Below are 15186 nucleotides of genomic sequence, written 5' to 3' on the forward strand. Positions count from 1 at the left end.
ATTATTACATTATAAAACATACATTAACCACTTTATTATACCCTATTTTATACATAGGCTATTTGAAAATAGCCGATCTACAAGCTCACAACGCGTCGCATCGCAACGCGTTGTGAGCTTGTAGATCTGCTATTTTATATATACCTATTTTATATACCTATTTTATATATACCTATTCTATATACCCATTTTATATATACCTATTTTATATACTCAAACAATTTTGTACATGCACGGTTTCCACCCAACAGCAACGATGTAGAACATGTGATCAGCAGCTATAATGTGATATAACTTCCTGTACGGTGACACACTGTCCTCTCTCTCAGGGGGACTCTGGAGGTCCGCTGTCCGTCCAGTGGAAGACCAGTAGGAGGCACTTCCTGGCGGGTGTGGTCAGCTGGGGCGAAGGCTGCGGCCGCAGGAACAAGCCTGGCGTCTACACCCGGGTCACCAAGTACCGCAGCTGGATCAAACAGAACGCTGGAGTCTAAGGTGGACACACTTAAACGGACCTATTAGGATCAGATCCCTGCAGCTTATTGAAACAGACTTGCAAAAACTCAGGGCTGAGAACTTAACGGACTTCTGGTTCTCATTCATTAATATTCATAAGTTTGGGTGTGTCTTTGGCGTGTCTCTTCTTTAACCACTTGAACCCGAGTCTATCAAGACAGACTGTTGACTCCAGCACAATTTTCAAATGCTTCCGTCAATACAGCCTGTAAATGGTAAAAATGGTAAATGGTGCATTTATATAGCGCTTTTATCCAAAGCGCTTTACATAGATTGTGCATTACATTCACCCATTCACACACACATTCATACACCGATGGCAGAGGAAACCATGCAAGGCTCCAACCTGCTCATCGGGAGCAATTAGGGGTTCAGTGTCTTGCTCAAGGACACTTCCACACTAACTCTGGGGGAGCCCGGGATCGAACTCATCCGCCCGCTTTACCGGCCACTCTACTCCTAATCTCTCAAGAACCGATTCAGAGCTGCGCCACTGAATCTGTCGGTAGCCCCGTTCAGAACGTGTCAACATTAGCCTACAAGTGGGCGTGCCTTCAGATCAGGAAGCAGGCCGCGCTTTACCCAATCAAATGTAGTGGGCGGGATTTCTGTGCGTTCGCTTCCCGCTTTTGGAAACAAACCCAAACTCATTTAACAATAGCGTCCTCGGAGCCGACAAAACCACAGAAAGTTAGTAACATTTTAACTTGTTCTTCCATCATAGAAACAAGTGGGCTTATAACCAAAACGATCCATGTTCTTTGGGAGAAATGGTGTTAAGTGTTCCGTGGAGAAATATTGTTAGTGGGAATGAAAACATAGGCGCACCACCGGAAGAGGAGGGCTGAGGGCAGCCTATTTCCTGTACCCACGTTCTATCGGGAGCTCCCCCCAGAGTCAAATTCAAAGGTAAAAAACAGCAGAGGGCGCTGTTTTTCCTTTTTTTTTACCTGGGTTCCCAGATTGCTCTACCCCTGAGCCACTGCCACCCCTGGTCTGTGCTGTCAGTGCAAAGGAAGCGCTGAGAACGATCCGGGAGTAAAGCCTCCACCCCCCCCCCCCCCCACTTCCGCTTTGTAAACGTGTCCTACTGTAAATGCAGTTATATATTTTAAAGATATTTTTGAATACATTTTCGTGAACTGAAGTGACAAACAGATGACTAGCTTCCTTTCGCGGCTTTCAGGAGGAGGTGTAGTTCCAGACTATGTAGCGTTCAGAGACTGTGGAATAGCGAGACTACTTGAACCTTGGCGTCCTTATTCTGGGCATGTCATAATAGGTGAATCACTCCCTATTATCACTGAATCACTCCCTTTTTTTTTTACTTATTAACAAAATTACAACAGTTGATCCTTTTAGAATCCGTACATTTTTTTATTTGTATTCGGTCACCCGCGAAATTAGCAGATCTGAAAGCTCACAACGCATAGATCTGCTCTTTTTGCCAAAGAGATTTGATGTAGATGGAAAAAAAGGAGTGGGCCAAAGATTGACCCTTGGGGGACCCCTGTAAAGGAAGTCTAATGGGTTTAAGTGGTTAATGTTCATAGGTGTGGGTGTATTCTTACTGTTTGGTAGACTGCTTGTGTTGTTGTTTTTTTTATAGGTTTTTTCATGAAGTTAGTTATTTTAAATAAGATAATGTACAGGGAGTTTTCTGTTCATTTCGTACGTAAACTACAGAGAATGTAATGTTGAATCTAGAACTGCAAATGTTCCAGATTATAAAACGGGTCAAACCACACCATCTGCTGGTTGATCGGTGTGGTACATGACTATGAAGTCTAATGTCTTTGTACAGTTCTATGTCACTGGTTCTCAACACAGGGTCCAGGGACCACCATGAGTCCAAATGGACCCTTACAGATCTGTAACTTGGAGAGGGTACAAATGGAACCAACAGGTCCATTTGGCTCCATTAGTTTCTGTTAACTATAATAACCCTGATGTGCCCCAGAACTTTGGTGCTGATCCATCCAGTGGTTTGCAATATTAAGCTAGAAGGTCCTGGGTTCGATTCCCGCCGGGGACGCTGTGGGCGCTGGGAGTGTGTTCTCTCCTCCGCGTCATCAGTGCCCATACCCTACTGTAGGTGGGGTTGGGGAAAGGGCCTTTCTGTGTGGAGTTTGCATGTTCTCCCCGTGTCCCCAAGGGTAGGTATACCCTCACAAAAAACATGCAGTAATCCTGGTCTCTATACTGCCTCCCCCTGGTCAGCCGGGGCACCTGATGGAGGGGAAAGGAACTGGTTGGAATAACGTGTTCCTTCCACGGTGACGCGCTACGTCCTACCGGGGAAACTCCCCCCTGTCAGGTGATAAGAAGAGGCCTGCTCACTCCTCATGCATTGAAGGAAGCATGAGCTCAGTTCGGGGCTCTCCCCGGGCTGGCAGAGGGAGAGTATAGCGCCCAGGATTACAGCTTAGGCAATTGGCACTGGGTGAAAAAATGGGTTACAAAAATCGTGAAAAAAAAAAAAACCTGTAATAACCCTGATGTGCCCCAGAACTTTGGTGCTGATTGATCCAGAGGTTTGCAATATTAACCGACAGACGCACTCACGAGCGCTCCTGTAGAAACGCTGCTTCCTTGACACTCTGCTGTAGAAAGAAGAGACAGTTGAACTTGAAAATAATACAACGTGAAGTGAACAGCATTAAGCAAAAAAAAATGGACCATCAAATAGTTTGATGCCTGATGTGATGAAAAAGAAGGAGTAGCTTTAGATCTGCTGGTCATTGAAATGTGACAGCAAAGGACAACAGACACAGCTGGACAAAGATGAGACCCACAAACTTGAAGAAAACTAAAATGTAAAGAGGTAAATGCCCATTATTCAGACGGCCGAATAGTCAAAAAAAATTGTACGTTAGTGTGAGGTTTTGGTTAGAGTTAGACTTAGTTACGATGTGGCGCCATCGGACCAATGACACTTGGGCAATGGGCTGTTGCACTATTGATTTTTATTTATTTATGTAAATGTACTTTTTTATCCCCTTGGAGAAATGTTGTCCTCTGCATTTGACCCATCGTAACTACTTTGGCATTGAACAGCCACAGTGCAATGCTCTGGGACCAACTCCAGTTGTAAATGCTCAACGGAAATGTCAGTACTATGTACCTATATGTATGTCTTAACACAAACACAGGGAGAACATGCAAACTATATGGCATGGCACTGTTCATGCAGGCCAGTCAGGGACAACTTCCTTGTAGAAAGTATTCTTGTAATGTAATTGTTATTAAAAGCAATTCATTGGGAATTATAATTTTCATGTTGCCACATTTTGGTAACCATTTTATATGCAGGCCATGTTAGGTGACATAATGATAAGAATTTGTTTATAGGCTATATATATATTTGATACTGTACTTTTTCTTTAAATAAAATGTAACAGCAATTTGAAGAAAGCTTGCACTGAATAATGTCAGCCACTCTTTTCATCCCTTTTGTAAACTTGTGACAAGGTGACAGTAAAGTGAAGTTGTGTTGATGCTGCTGTGTTGTTTGTTTGGTGGAACATTAGGAACGTGTCAGACCGGTTCAGCAGGTTTACATGGAACAAATGAAAACAACCAAAGAGCCAAACCCTGGGAACTATGCAGGATAAAGTGACTAATGACTTCAATCATTTATGGAATCCTGGGTCAGTGAGTTTCATGAAATGCAGTGGTGGAAAGTGACTAAGTACATTTACTCAAGTATGGTACTTTTTTTTTAGGTGCTTTTACTTTACTGGAGTATTTCCAATTTTCAACACTTCTGCTCCACTTTGTTAATTTTGATTATACATACCTTATTATACATTAACCACTTCAGCCCTATATATACTTAGGCTATTTGAAAAATAGCCGATCTACAAGCTCACACAGTGTAGATCTGCTATTTTCAAAAAGATTTTAAGACATTTTAGACATTTTAAAACTTGTTCTGCATATTGAGTACTTTTACTTTTGATTATTTTGATGCCAATACTTTTGTACTTTTACTCAAGTACTTGTTGAATAATGGACTTTCCCTTCTACTTTCTTCATTGCAGAATTGATACTTTTACTTAAGTAAAAACATTGAGTACTTTTTCCACCACTGACTGCTGAAATGCCATGTGAAGTGCACAGACTGATTTACAAGCTCACAACGCGTCGCATCTGCGACACACTGTGAGCTTGTAGATCTGCTATTTACTGCACCACAACACTGTTGTATGGCGGAGCTTAAATGAGGAACACCACTGACAGAATGACAGCCTCTGTCACCAGTGTTGCCAGATTTTGCGAGAGAAACAAGCAACCAGGTCTAATGAAAACAAGGCCAAAAGAAGCGACTATCAAGCTCAGTGTAACCACTTTAAACCTATGCATCGGCTATTTACTAAAATAGCTGATGTACAAGCTCACAACGTGGTGCGGCGCATTGTGAGCTTGTAGATCTGCTATTTTCAAAAATCTTAATTTCTTTTGAAAAATGTGGAATGTTTTTGAAACATGTTAACACAAATCTGGTATGGGGGGTCTTTAATGGGCGGTCCGCAGACAAAATACATATGGGATTTGGGGGTCCTTGACATGAAAATGTTTGAGAACCACTGGTTTAAACAACATTAGAAAGCAAGCCCAAATAAGTAACTATACATTTAGGAAAAAGGGCCCAGAAAACTGCAACCACCAATGTTTACAAGCGACTTTACAGGACAACAATCCCAAAGTCGCTTATAATAAGCGGGCATGGCAACACTGTCTGTCACTCTGTCAGTGAGTGTGACATTCTTTCAGGTCTGCTGTTTGTAGGACAGGAAACAATTGATTTCCAACAAAACCACTTTGTTTATTGTCTTTAAAATATTCCCTTTTAGAGTTGTCATTCTCCATGTTAACATTCTGATGAAGTCCTTCAAGTTTATTATATTATTACTATAAATCATTCAAGAAAATGAATTTTATCCAACACTGGACAAAGTATCCAATATCAAACACAATGCTGTGTTTTTTCCTCTGGTTTGTTCTCAACCATAAGGTTACTGACATGAATTCAAGCATATTTTACAAGGTAGATAGATATAGGCCATCACAAACTCTACGATAGCAAATTTCATAAATATTGACAGATATGTATCTGTTATATGTCAAAGCTGCAATAAACTTTTTTTTGTGTGAATAAAACCCTATTTTGACCAATGTGTATACTGAGTATGTTAATACAATAACACTAACACATCTGCAGTGGTTGGAGGTAGTTTCCCTACTCTTTCACTGAGAAATATATGCATATCCTGGTCAGGTGGGACACCTACTGGTTGACAAGAGGTATTACATGAAGCTCAAAAGGGAATATCTTGCATGCCAAGATGCCCAGGCAGGCTTTCCATTACAACTCAACAGTAGAAAAGGTTCAAATCATATAAATCTTGCAGATTGCAGCTGCCGAAGACACAGACAGAGGATGCCTTAAAAACAGCTGTTTAATCACCTCTCTTACTAAACTAAACCATTTAAAATCAGAGTTTACATATCTTTTTTAAACTCCAATAGATGGTGCTATTAGCTCAGGGAACCTTGAATAACAAAAAAAGGCTAACGGAGTTAATTTGACTCAGTGTACAAATTGAACCAAATGGACCATGTGTACATTTTCTGAGTTACAAATGGATAAACACAGGTTAAGGATTTTGCTGTGTATGGGTGGGATTATGGTCCTTCTGGTCGATCTACACGGTCACGACTTTTTTCTGTTCTGGCCCCACAGTGGTGGAATGAACTTCCCACTGATGTCAGGACAGCAGAGACACTGCCCATCTTTCCCCGCAGGCTGAAAACCCACCTCTTCAGGAAACACTACCCTTAATAATAATAATAATAAATTTTATTTGTAACGCACTTTATATTTGAAGCAAATCTCAAAGTGCTACAGGATTAAAAACATAAAAAGAAAGAGAAAACAACAATAATAAAAAAAAAAGTAAAACAGTGAAATGAATAAGATTCAGATCAAGTCAGCAGGCACAGTAGAAGTTAAAAATAAAAATAAAACAACTACATCTCTGTCTATGCAAATGCCTTGTTAAAAAGGAAGGTTTTTAGGCCCTTTTTAAAAATGTCAATCGACTGTGGTGCTCTCAGATGGTCCGGGAGGGCATTCCATAGTCGAGGAGCAGCTGAGCAGAAGGCCCGATCCCCCATGGTGCGGAGATTTGTTGTGGCTTCCTCTTTGCCTGGCCTACTTGTTGTTAACTAGTTGTACGAACTCTTGTTTTATTGTTGAATTGTTTTATTGGATCTTTAATAGTCGATACACTTATTTATTTTAGCTCTTGCTCATTTGATTTTGCTATTTTGTCTCATCTGTTTAAGAAAGTAGGTAGCTGATATATTGCACTTTTACCTTAGCGCTAGGTATACTCTTGGTTGCCTGTTTTTGCAGAAAATGCACTTAAGACTTCTGGTGATTAGTAGTTTTCGTTCCCTACCGATGTTGAATGCACTTATTGTAAGTCGCTTTGGATAAAAGCGTCTGCTAAATGACTGTAATGTAATGTAATGTATGGTTTCATGTGTCATTCTGTAAAGAGGATTCTTAATGATAACGCCATAATCTACTGAACAAAAGTGTTAGTTCTAACCTGACTTAAAGTGATGGTGAGGATGGTTGGACTCATGTTATATTTATATTGGCAAACACTGATGGCTGGTCAGGAGGAAGACAGCTGTAGAAATGGTGACAGACATATTTATAGTCCACAGCCTGTATGCGGGAGCCAATCACCAGCAGGGTCCACCTAGTAGTTAGCCACTCACATTCACACTGTTCACACGTGACACACCACTCACACCAGCAGGTAACCAGTCACTCAATAGGCTCTATTCACAGCAGCCATAGCATGAAGAAATGCACAGGTGTTACCAATGATACTAATGAAGGCTCTGTTCCATTCTGGTCAAACAGAGGGTGCTGATGTTGTGCATGTTGGCTCACTGGAAACACTCTGCTACACCAGTGGGTCTAAAGTTGGGGTCCAGGGACCCTCATGGGCTTCCAAATGGCCCCTTACGGGTGTGTAACTCTGAGAGTGTACAAATGGACCATTTGTACACTCTCAGAGTTATGGGGGTCGTGGAAACCATTGTGCTACACTAAATGGAACAGAGCCTTCATTAGTATCATTGGTAACACCTGTGAAGGAAGTGATAATATGGCTGCTGTGCAGAGCCTATCAGCACTCACTCAGTGAAGAGGGGGAAACACGCACGCACAATAAACACACCCCATGTTCTGGTTTCTGTTGACTTTATTAGTGGAATGGAATATACACCTCTGTGCTTTAATACTGTTTTCTCCTCTCTACTGCCCCCTATAGCTTCAACACGATCAGTACACTGAGAATAGGATCATCACAACAATATAATTATAACCATAAAACTCATAATTGCACTTTAACCACTTGAACCCTATAGGATCTATATTCTGGGGGGGAACATTCGCCCCAAAATAGCAGATCTACTAAAGCTATTTTTAAAATAACAGTTGTCGTTCGGGGATTTATAAGTATATCTAAGTTAGCTAGTATATAGGGTTTAAGTGGTTATTTGCATCTGAAGTGGTGTTCATTGTTCCTCTTACTTTACACTGGGGAGGGGGGGGGGGGGGTTCAATGGTTGGTCCAGGACCCATACGAGGTCACTACCCCGTGAGAGTTTAGGTCAGCCTGTGATGATTCTTTTTACCTTATTGCTGGTCCAAGCAGGTCAGCCAGGAATTGAACCCCCTGGAGCAGCAGGGAGGGGGAGGGGTTCAGTGCTTGGCTCAAGGGCACTTTATTGTATGGATTGACACTTTGTGGAGCCTTCGAACCCGTGACCTTTCTGTCTGGGGGGGACAATCAATACCACGTCATCGACATAAAAATAACATAAAATTAACATAAAAAAACGTTCACATTCAAATAAAACATGAGATTGCCTTTTTGAGGCCTTGATACACACAGGTTATACTACAATAATCCTAAGTATTAATGGAACTCTCACAGTTACAAATGGATCAGTTATCACCGTATTTTACGGTGTGTTTTGAGATAAAACAGCTGTAGTGAATGTTCGGGCGCACATTGACCAGTGACCACTCTGAGTGAAAAGCCTGAGCAATGGAGGAAGTCATTGGCAAAATGTGGCGGTTGGTTTGCAGCTTGTTTGGTGCCCTGCTGCATTCAACAAGCTAGACCTGTAAGAAAACATCTATTTTTACATGGGATGAACTGAATGAACTTTGAAAGATGAAAATGTTATCGTTAGTTTAATAGTTTATGAGTATGAGTTTATGAGCCTACCAACTCTGACGGTTCAAAAATTAAGTGCTATCAGACCGCTCAGGTCAAAAACCAAGGCGCATTTCAGAGAGTGGGCCATTTCTCAGAGCGTGTTTCTAAGCGCATCCAAAAACTGGACGCAATGTTGCAATATTAGAGGCCTTTTCACGTTAATAAATAACAGTTCACAATCAGTTTCAGTGGAAATTTAGAACTATGCCATGCGACACTTCCTCCATGGGAAATGAATGGTTTGATAAATGATGACAGTTTATGTACAAGCAGCTTAAAGGTCATTACACACCTGGAGTGAAAAAAATAAAAATATATTTGTATATATTTATATATATATATATAATATATATATATATTTAGTTTTTACCAGTTCTGACTGGTGTCAACCATTAAAATGGTTGCAAAGAACCATTAACAGGTTAAAATACATATCAATCTATTAATTTACTAAGTGCTAAATAAAGGCTGTCCACATACAGTAAAAGCTGATGTCTGCTTTTACAATACAATGCTTCAGATATTCTCTGTGTATCAAGAACCTCACAACAAGCATAATGGAACAAAACAATTCAAAGACATAAAATAGAATAATTTCATACGGTAGAAATCACATTATTCCAGTAGAAATGATATATCCCTGCCCGGTATAGAAATTCAAATCATAACAGAGTGACGTCCAGAACAGTTAGAGACATTGTCCACGGTCTCATGCAACTCTGTCTTTTTGTAGGAGACACATCCGTAGAAAAATGTCAAATAAATCATAGAATGAATCCCATCGCAGTGATGTGAGGTATCTATTCTCCTCTCCCCTCCTCTTCCCCGCACGAGAAAACAGTTAAAATACCTACAACGGTATCCATGCATATTTGTGACTGCCCAACAAATCACAACCCACACACACACACACACACACACACACACGCATACACACACACGCACACACACACACGCACACACGCACAAACACACACACGCATACACGCATACACGCACGCACACACACACACACACACACACACACACACGCATACACACACGCACACACACGCATACACGCATGCACACACACGTGTGCATTTGTATTACTAACTTGTGAAGACATAAAAAAATTGGACGGCAATTTTATAAAGGCCATTTTTACCATTTGCTTGGTAATTTTGAACCCTAACCCTAAAACCTGAGTTGCACTTAATTGAGTACCAGTGTCACGCACTGAATAATTAGAAGATCTTAGATAGCAGATCTACAAGTTCACAACATGTTGCGCTCCAATGCATTGTGGGCTTGTAGACTGGCCGGTGTGCTAACGACAACGGCGCTCAACCTAAAATCCATTCAGATCCATAGACGATGGCATAGACCATATTCACACGGCGGCCATATTGGAATTTAACATTGAAAGTGCCGCCACCCGGGGTAGCTACTTTCATTGACTTCATAGAAACATGGCCGCCGTGTGAATATGGTCTATAGTTACAAAGCTACACACAAAACCAACACTGGTCTGCAGGTCATAGAGCAGACTACATACAGCTCAGCGTTCCACATCATCATCACACGCTCAGCTTAAACCAAGCTCAGGAACCCACAGAGCTCAACACAAGCCCAGCCTGTGCAGCTGCATCCTTGACTTCCTGTCAGAATGATGACAAGGACCCCGGGTCCACTGACCATATGGTTGATTAGTGTCACTATATTGTCAGCGCCGGATTAACCCTTCGTGGTGCACGGTGCTATACGACCCGTTTCGGACTGCAGGAAAAGTTTCGCTTCACCGGCGAGTTTTTACCGGTTCTTCAGCAGCCATTGTTTCAATACTTCGGCGCTCTATCGACAATATAGAAGTTTGGACACCACTGATATTGAAGTTTTCTTTCACTTTTACCTTACCGTTTAACCATAAAGCATCCATTTCTCTTCTGAGGACCATGAAAAGTGTCCTCACAACGTCTATTTCTCGAATTCTATTTGGCCATCACTGGTATAGTAATACAAATACACACACACACACACGCGCACACGAACATGCACACTCACACACACGCATACACGCACACCCACACCCACACACACACATTTTGCATTCTGGCGAGGAACATGCCTGCATGATATATATTTTTAATCATTTTCTTGCGTTTTAAAATTATTTTTATTTTCTTTTTAAATAATGTAGTTTTACTGTAACCTAACATACAACATGGTGTCTTGGTCTCGTTATGAGGGGGGTGGAGGGGGCAGGAAGTGAGGTCATCAGAAACAAAGGAACTGGACTGGTAAGGGGACGAAGAGGCCGTCATGCAAAAGAAGAAAGCGCCCGCTGTCGGAACAGAAACCTCGCATCTCCATATTTCAACTTTTTATATATTTTCGTAAATTAATGCCCTTCTTGTTGCACAAAAGTAGTGAAAATGGCAGATCTACAAGCTCACAGACCGGCTTGTAGATTGGCTATTTGTACTATTTTATGTAATTTTTAAAAATTGTAATAAAAGAAAAAGGAAGGGTTTTGGACATGCGAGGTTTCCACCCGACAGAGACGAATGAGGAAGGACGATGAGGCTTCATCTCCTCGTGATGCGTTGGTCCGCTCCGCTACGTCTAGGCTCATGCACGGAGGAAGATGAACTTCTCTTTTCTTTTCTTTTCTTTTTTGAGGACTTGATTTGAATATGCAGGTGAAGTTATGATACAACATTATGTTACAGTATGTTCGCATGTCTACCTGTCTGTCTACCTGTCTGTCTGTCTGTCTGTCTGTCTGTCAGTGTTGAAGTCATGTTTGTCGCTCCCCTCTGCTCGTAAAAAGGTTGTGTTTGATTCAGTGCATCACCTATAGCAGTGGTTTTCAACCTTTTTCATGCCAAGGACCCCTAAATTGATACACATTTGGCCGCGGACCACCATTTGAAAATGTTTTGTGCCAGGGACCCCCAGAAGCAAAGATATCAGTTAATTTTCGCTTTAAAAAAATATAAATATTCAAAGATATGCACACTTTTTCAAGGTTTAAAAAAAATAGCAGATATACAAGCTCATAGCGCGGCACTCGGTGCCGCGCTATGAGCTTGTATATCTGCTATCTTTGAATAGCCAAAGTTAAGTGGTTAAAAATGATTGTGACGCTATGTTAACGCTTAGTTGCTGGGGGCCCCCTGGTACTCCATCAAGGACCACTGGTGGTCCCCGGACCACTGGTTGAGAACCACTGACCTATAGTGCAGCGGTGGAGAACATTAATCGGATCCTATGACATACTAATGGAAACTAGGGACGGGACGATATGAAAATTTCATGTCACAACTATTGTGGCCAAAATCAATTGAGATCAACGATATTATCGTGATCATCAAAATATGCTAAAAACTCTTAAAATGCCACTTTTGTTAACCATGCACCCCCAGCATCCCTATTCTGGAGGTGAACATATAAGGTAATCCCTATTGGTAACTTATTATTGTAACAACAGTATCAATCGATTTCACCATGCATTTAATTGGTTCTCTAATATCAGCCAAAATGTCAACATCGTGCATCCCTAGTATATGAACAAAAACATGACTCACTTCACATCCCGTGTGTATGAATAAACTACAGAGCAGTTCTCTATCTATATACTACATCATGTGATATATTCGTTGTGCTGTGATTGGTTCTAAATCACACTGGAAAACCGCTTCAACTAAGAGGCCAGCATATGAATGATTGAAATGTTACTCTAGATATGCATGTACTACCTATGTACGACTGTACCAGGGACGCAGTGGGGGTGGGGGGGGGGTTTTAGACGTATCCAGTTCCATGGGGGGGGGGGGGGATATCACCCCCACTTCTGGGACGAAGAAAAAGAGAAAACCTCCGCCTCCGTGGAAAACGGAAAGCTCGTCCTAAAACACACTGCCACATTTTTTTCGCGGACCTAGGCCACCGGATTCTTGTTATCCATTTCTGAATGGAGAGGTGCGCGATGAGACGTTTCCTTTTTGCCACACATCTAAACTTCATGGAGTACATTTTTTGTACCGAATTAACCGAATTAAAGTAAGAAAAACCCGAAATAAAAGGGAAAAAAATGCGTGCATGTGTCCCCCTTGGTTCCCCAATGCTCTCTGCGTCCCTGGACTGTACATGTATGTATGTATGTATGTATGTATGTATGTATGTATGTATGTATGTATGTATGTATGTATGTATGTATGTATGTATGTATGTATGTATGTAAGTATGTATGTATGCATGTAATGTATGTCTATATAAATATGGTATTAAAACGACAGGTCCTTTTTTTCGGAGCAGAATCGTCGGGACAAAGATCATTTTAACACGTTAAGAAACCATTCCCTTTTAAAAATCTATTGCAGAATACCATTTCTATTCTCTCTCTTTGTACACATAACAATTTAAATTCGCTAAGTTAGCTTTATATTCATTCCCTGTGATAGTAAATGTTTTTAGACACAGTCAGTACATTATTCATATTATTGTTAATGTTCATTTTTGTCGATGTGTAATTTTTCCTGCTTGTTCTAACGTTGCATAATGTGGAAGAGTAGAAGGCTTTGGCTTCCTCTGGTCGTCATGGTGATGATGTACACACACTTTCAGAGCGCTTCGCTGAACTCCACCAGGCCAGAGCAACAGATGACAGATATATAAATGTCACAGAAATCTATCAAAATAAAATATATTGGTTTGATATCTATCAGATAACCTAATGGATTTAAGACTGAACTAGTAGATATCAGCCAGACCAGTCTACTAGATATCAGACTAAACTAGCAGATATCAGATCAGACGGCTGTAGTAGATATCAGACTAAACTATCTGTCCTCTGTTTTATGGCCTGGCCGGATCCTGTTTAAGCGCGATCCATACTCCTTCCGACTGAACTTCGGACGGGCGGTCTCAGAACGTTTCCTCTGTAACCCGTGCTCCTCCTCCAGATGTCCTGACTCTCTGAACTATAGTTCGGAAAGCCTGCCGGAAACCTCAAAGTCAGAAGCAGTATGTATTGCGCTTTGCACCACTCATCCCAGTCCACATTGTTCTGATCAGAGCAGCTAAGCTTACTTTAAAATCAGTTCAGTTTGGTGTAGAGAAATCCCTGTGTGAACACTTAGCATGGCATAGCATGGTACAGTTCAGTTTGTGTTGGCTGTGTATCCTGTTGTCCCCCCGTTCCCACCCAGGAACGTCTGTCTGTCTGTCTGTCTGTCTGTCTTTCTGGGCCGTCCTCCTGTCTGTCTGTCTGTCTGTCTGTCTGTCTGTCTGTCTGTCTGTCTGTCTGTCTGTCTGTCTGTCTGTCTGTCTGTCTGTCTGTCTGTCTGTCTGTCTGTCTGTCTGTCTGTCTGTCCGTCCACACACCTACTCACAACAAACCTTACATGTTCCAGTGATGACAACTGAACCACGAGGGTTTTCAGGGTTCATTCACTAAAAAGTGACTAAGAAATGGCATCATCTGTCTCAGCAAGGTCTCTGAAGAAGATTCTGCGCTTCTGTCTCGGTTCTTGATTGGATATGTTAACTCTGATGTTCCAAAACGTCCAAACTTCAGTGTCCATCCATCCTTAACATGAACAGATTTTGTTGGCCCCCCGTTTCGGGGGAATCAAATCATCAACCTTAGCATTTGGAGTGTGCAAGAGGCATCAAACGCAGCCACAGAAGGACCCTGATGGGAAATCCAAGCAGCAGAAGAATCAACAGCCGTAGAGATCCACAAGAGACCTGACTAGAGAGGTCCACACTGAGTTCCTGAATCGCATCGCCCTGGTTTTAATGAAGAGAGCATATATCGTAAATATGGCTTTGTGTTAACCTGTGTGTAACCATGCCATCACTATACCCAACATCCCATAGTAACCAAGCAGCAGCACCGATCTGTTCTCCAATTGGAGAGCTCCTAGCTTCCATGGAGCAGATACAACGTGGTCCCATCCTAACGTCACGTTTCATGTCTTCATACTTCCATCCATAGACTGATGGTCTATACACAGTCACAGCTCCACTTCCTGTTTCTCTCGTTTACATAATGATAACATATGGCTGTTTTTATGTCCCTGCAGGAAGAAACGTCTATGACCAATTAGGAGGAAGACACCAAGCATTGTGATTGGTGGAGGAGTTCCGAAGACACGTCGTCGTCCATCTGACCCCCATGACCCCTTCCTGTTTGTGCAATAAGAGTCAAAGGTTCAAAAGGAATGTGCAGGGGGTCACGGCAGGGGTCAAAGGTTACAGGAAGTGTGTCTGTATAGGGGTCCCGAAGGTCTCTAAATAAACATGTTTATTTTTTTTAGGAAAACGTCAAACTTCCATTTCAGTTGATTTCCTCACTTGCATCCTGTGTACT

General features: G+C 41.7%; 1 protein-coding gene across 3 annotated transcripts in view; it reads left to right on the forward strand.

The window, feature by feature from the left end:
- The window catches only part of LOC308096204 (suppressor of tumorigenicity 14 protein homolog), a 31498-nt gene extending 27484 nt beyond the window's left edge, over positions 1-4014 (forward strand). For all 3 annotated transcript variants that reach the window (XM_080443536.1, XM_080443537.1, XM_080443538.1), the window contains 2 exons: positions 330-2501; positions 3051-4014. In XM_080443536.1, the coding sequence (XP_080299662.1) occupies positions 330-494 (165 nt within the window). In that variant the 3' untranslated portion in view covers positions 495-2501; positions 3051-4014. The remainder of the gene's footprint in view (positions 1-329; positions 2502-3050) is intronic.
- Positions 4015-15186: the final 11172 nt, after the last annotated feature.

This window comes from Gymnoscopelus braueri (genome assembly GCF_963280865.1).
Source record: "Gymnoscopelus braueri genome assembly, chromosome: 12".
Classification (NCBI taxonomy): Eukaryota; Metazoa; Chordata; class Actinopteri; order Myctophiformes; family Myctophidae; genus Gymnoscopelus; species Gymnoscopelus braueri.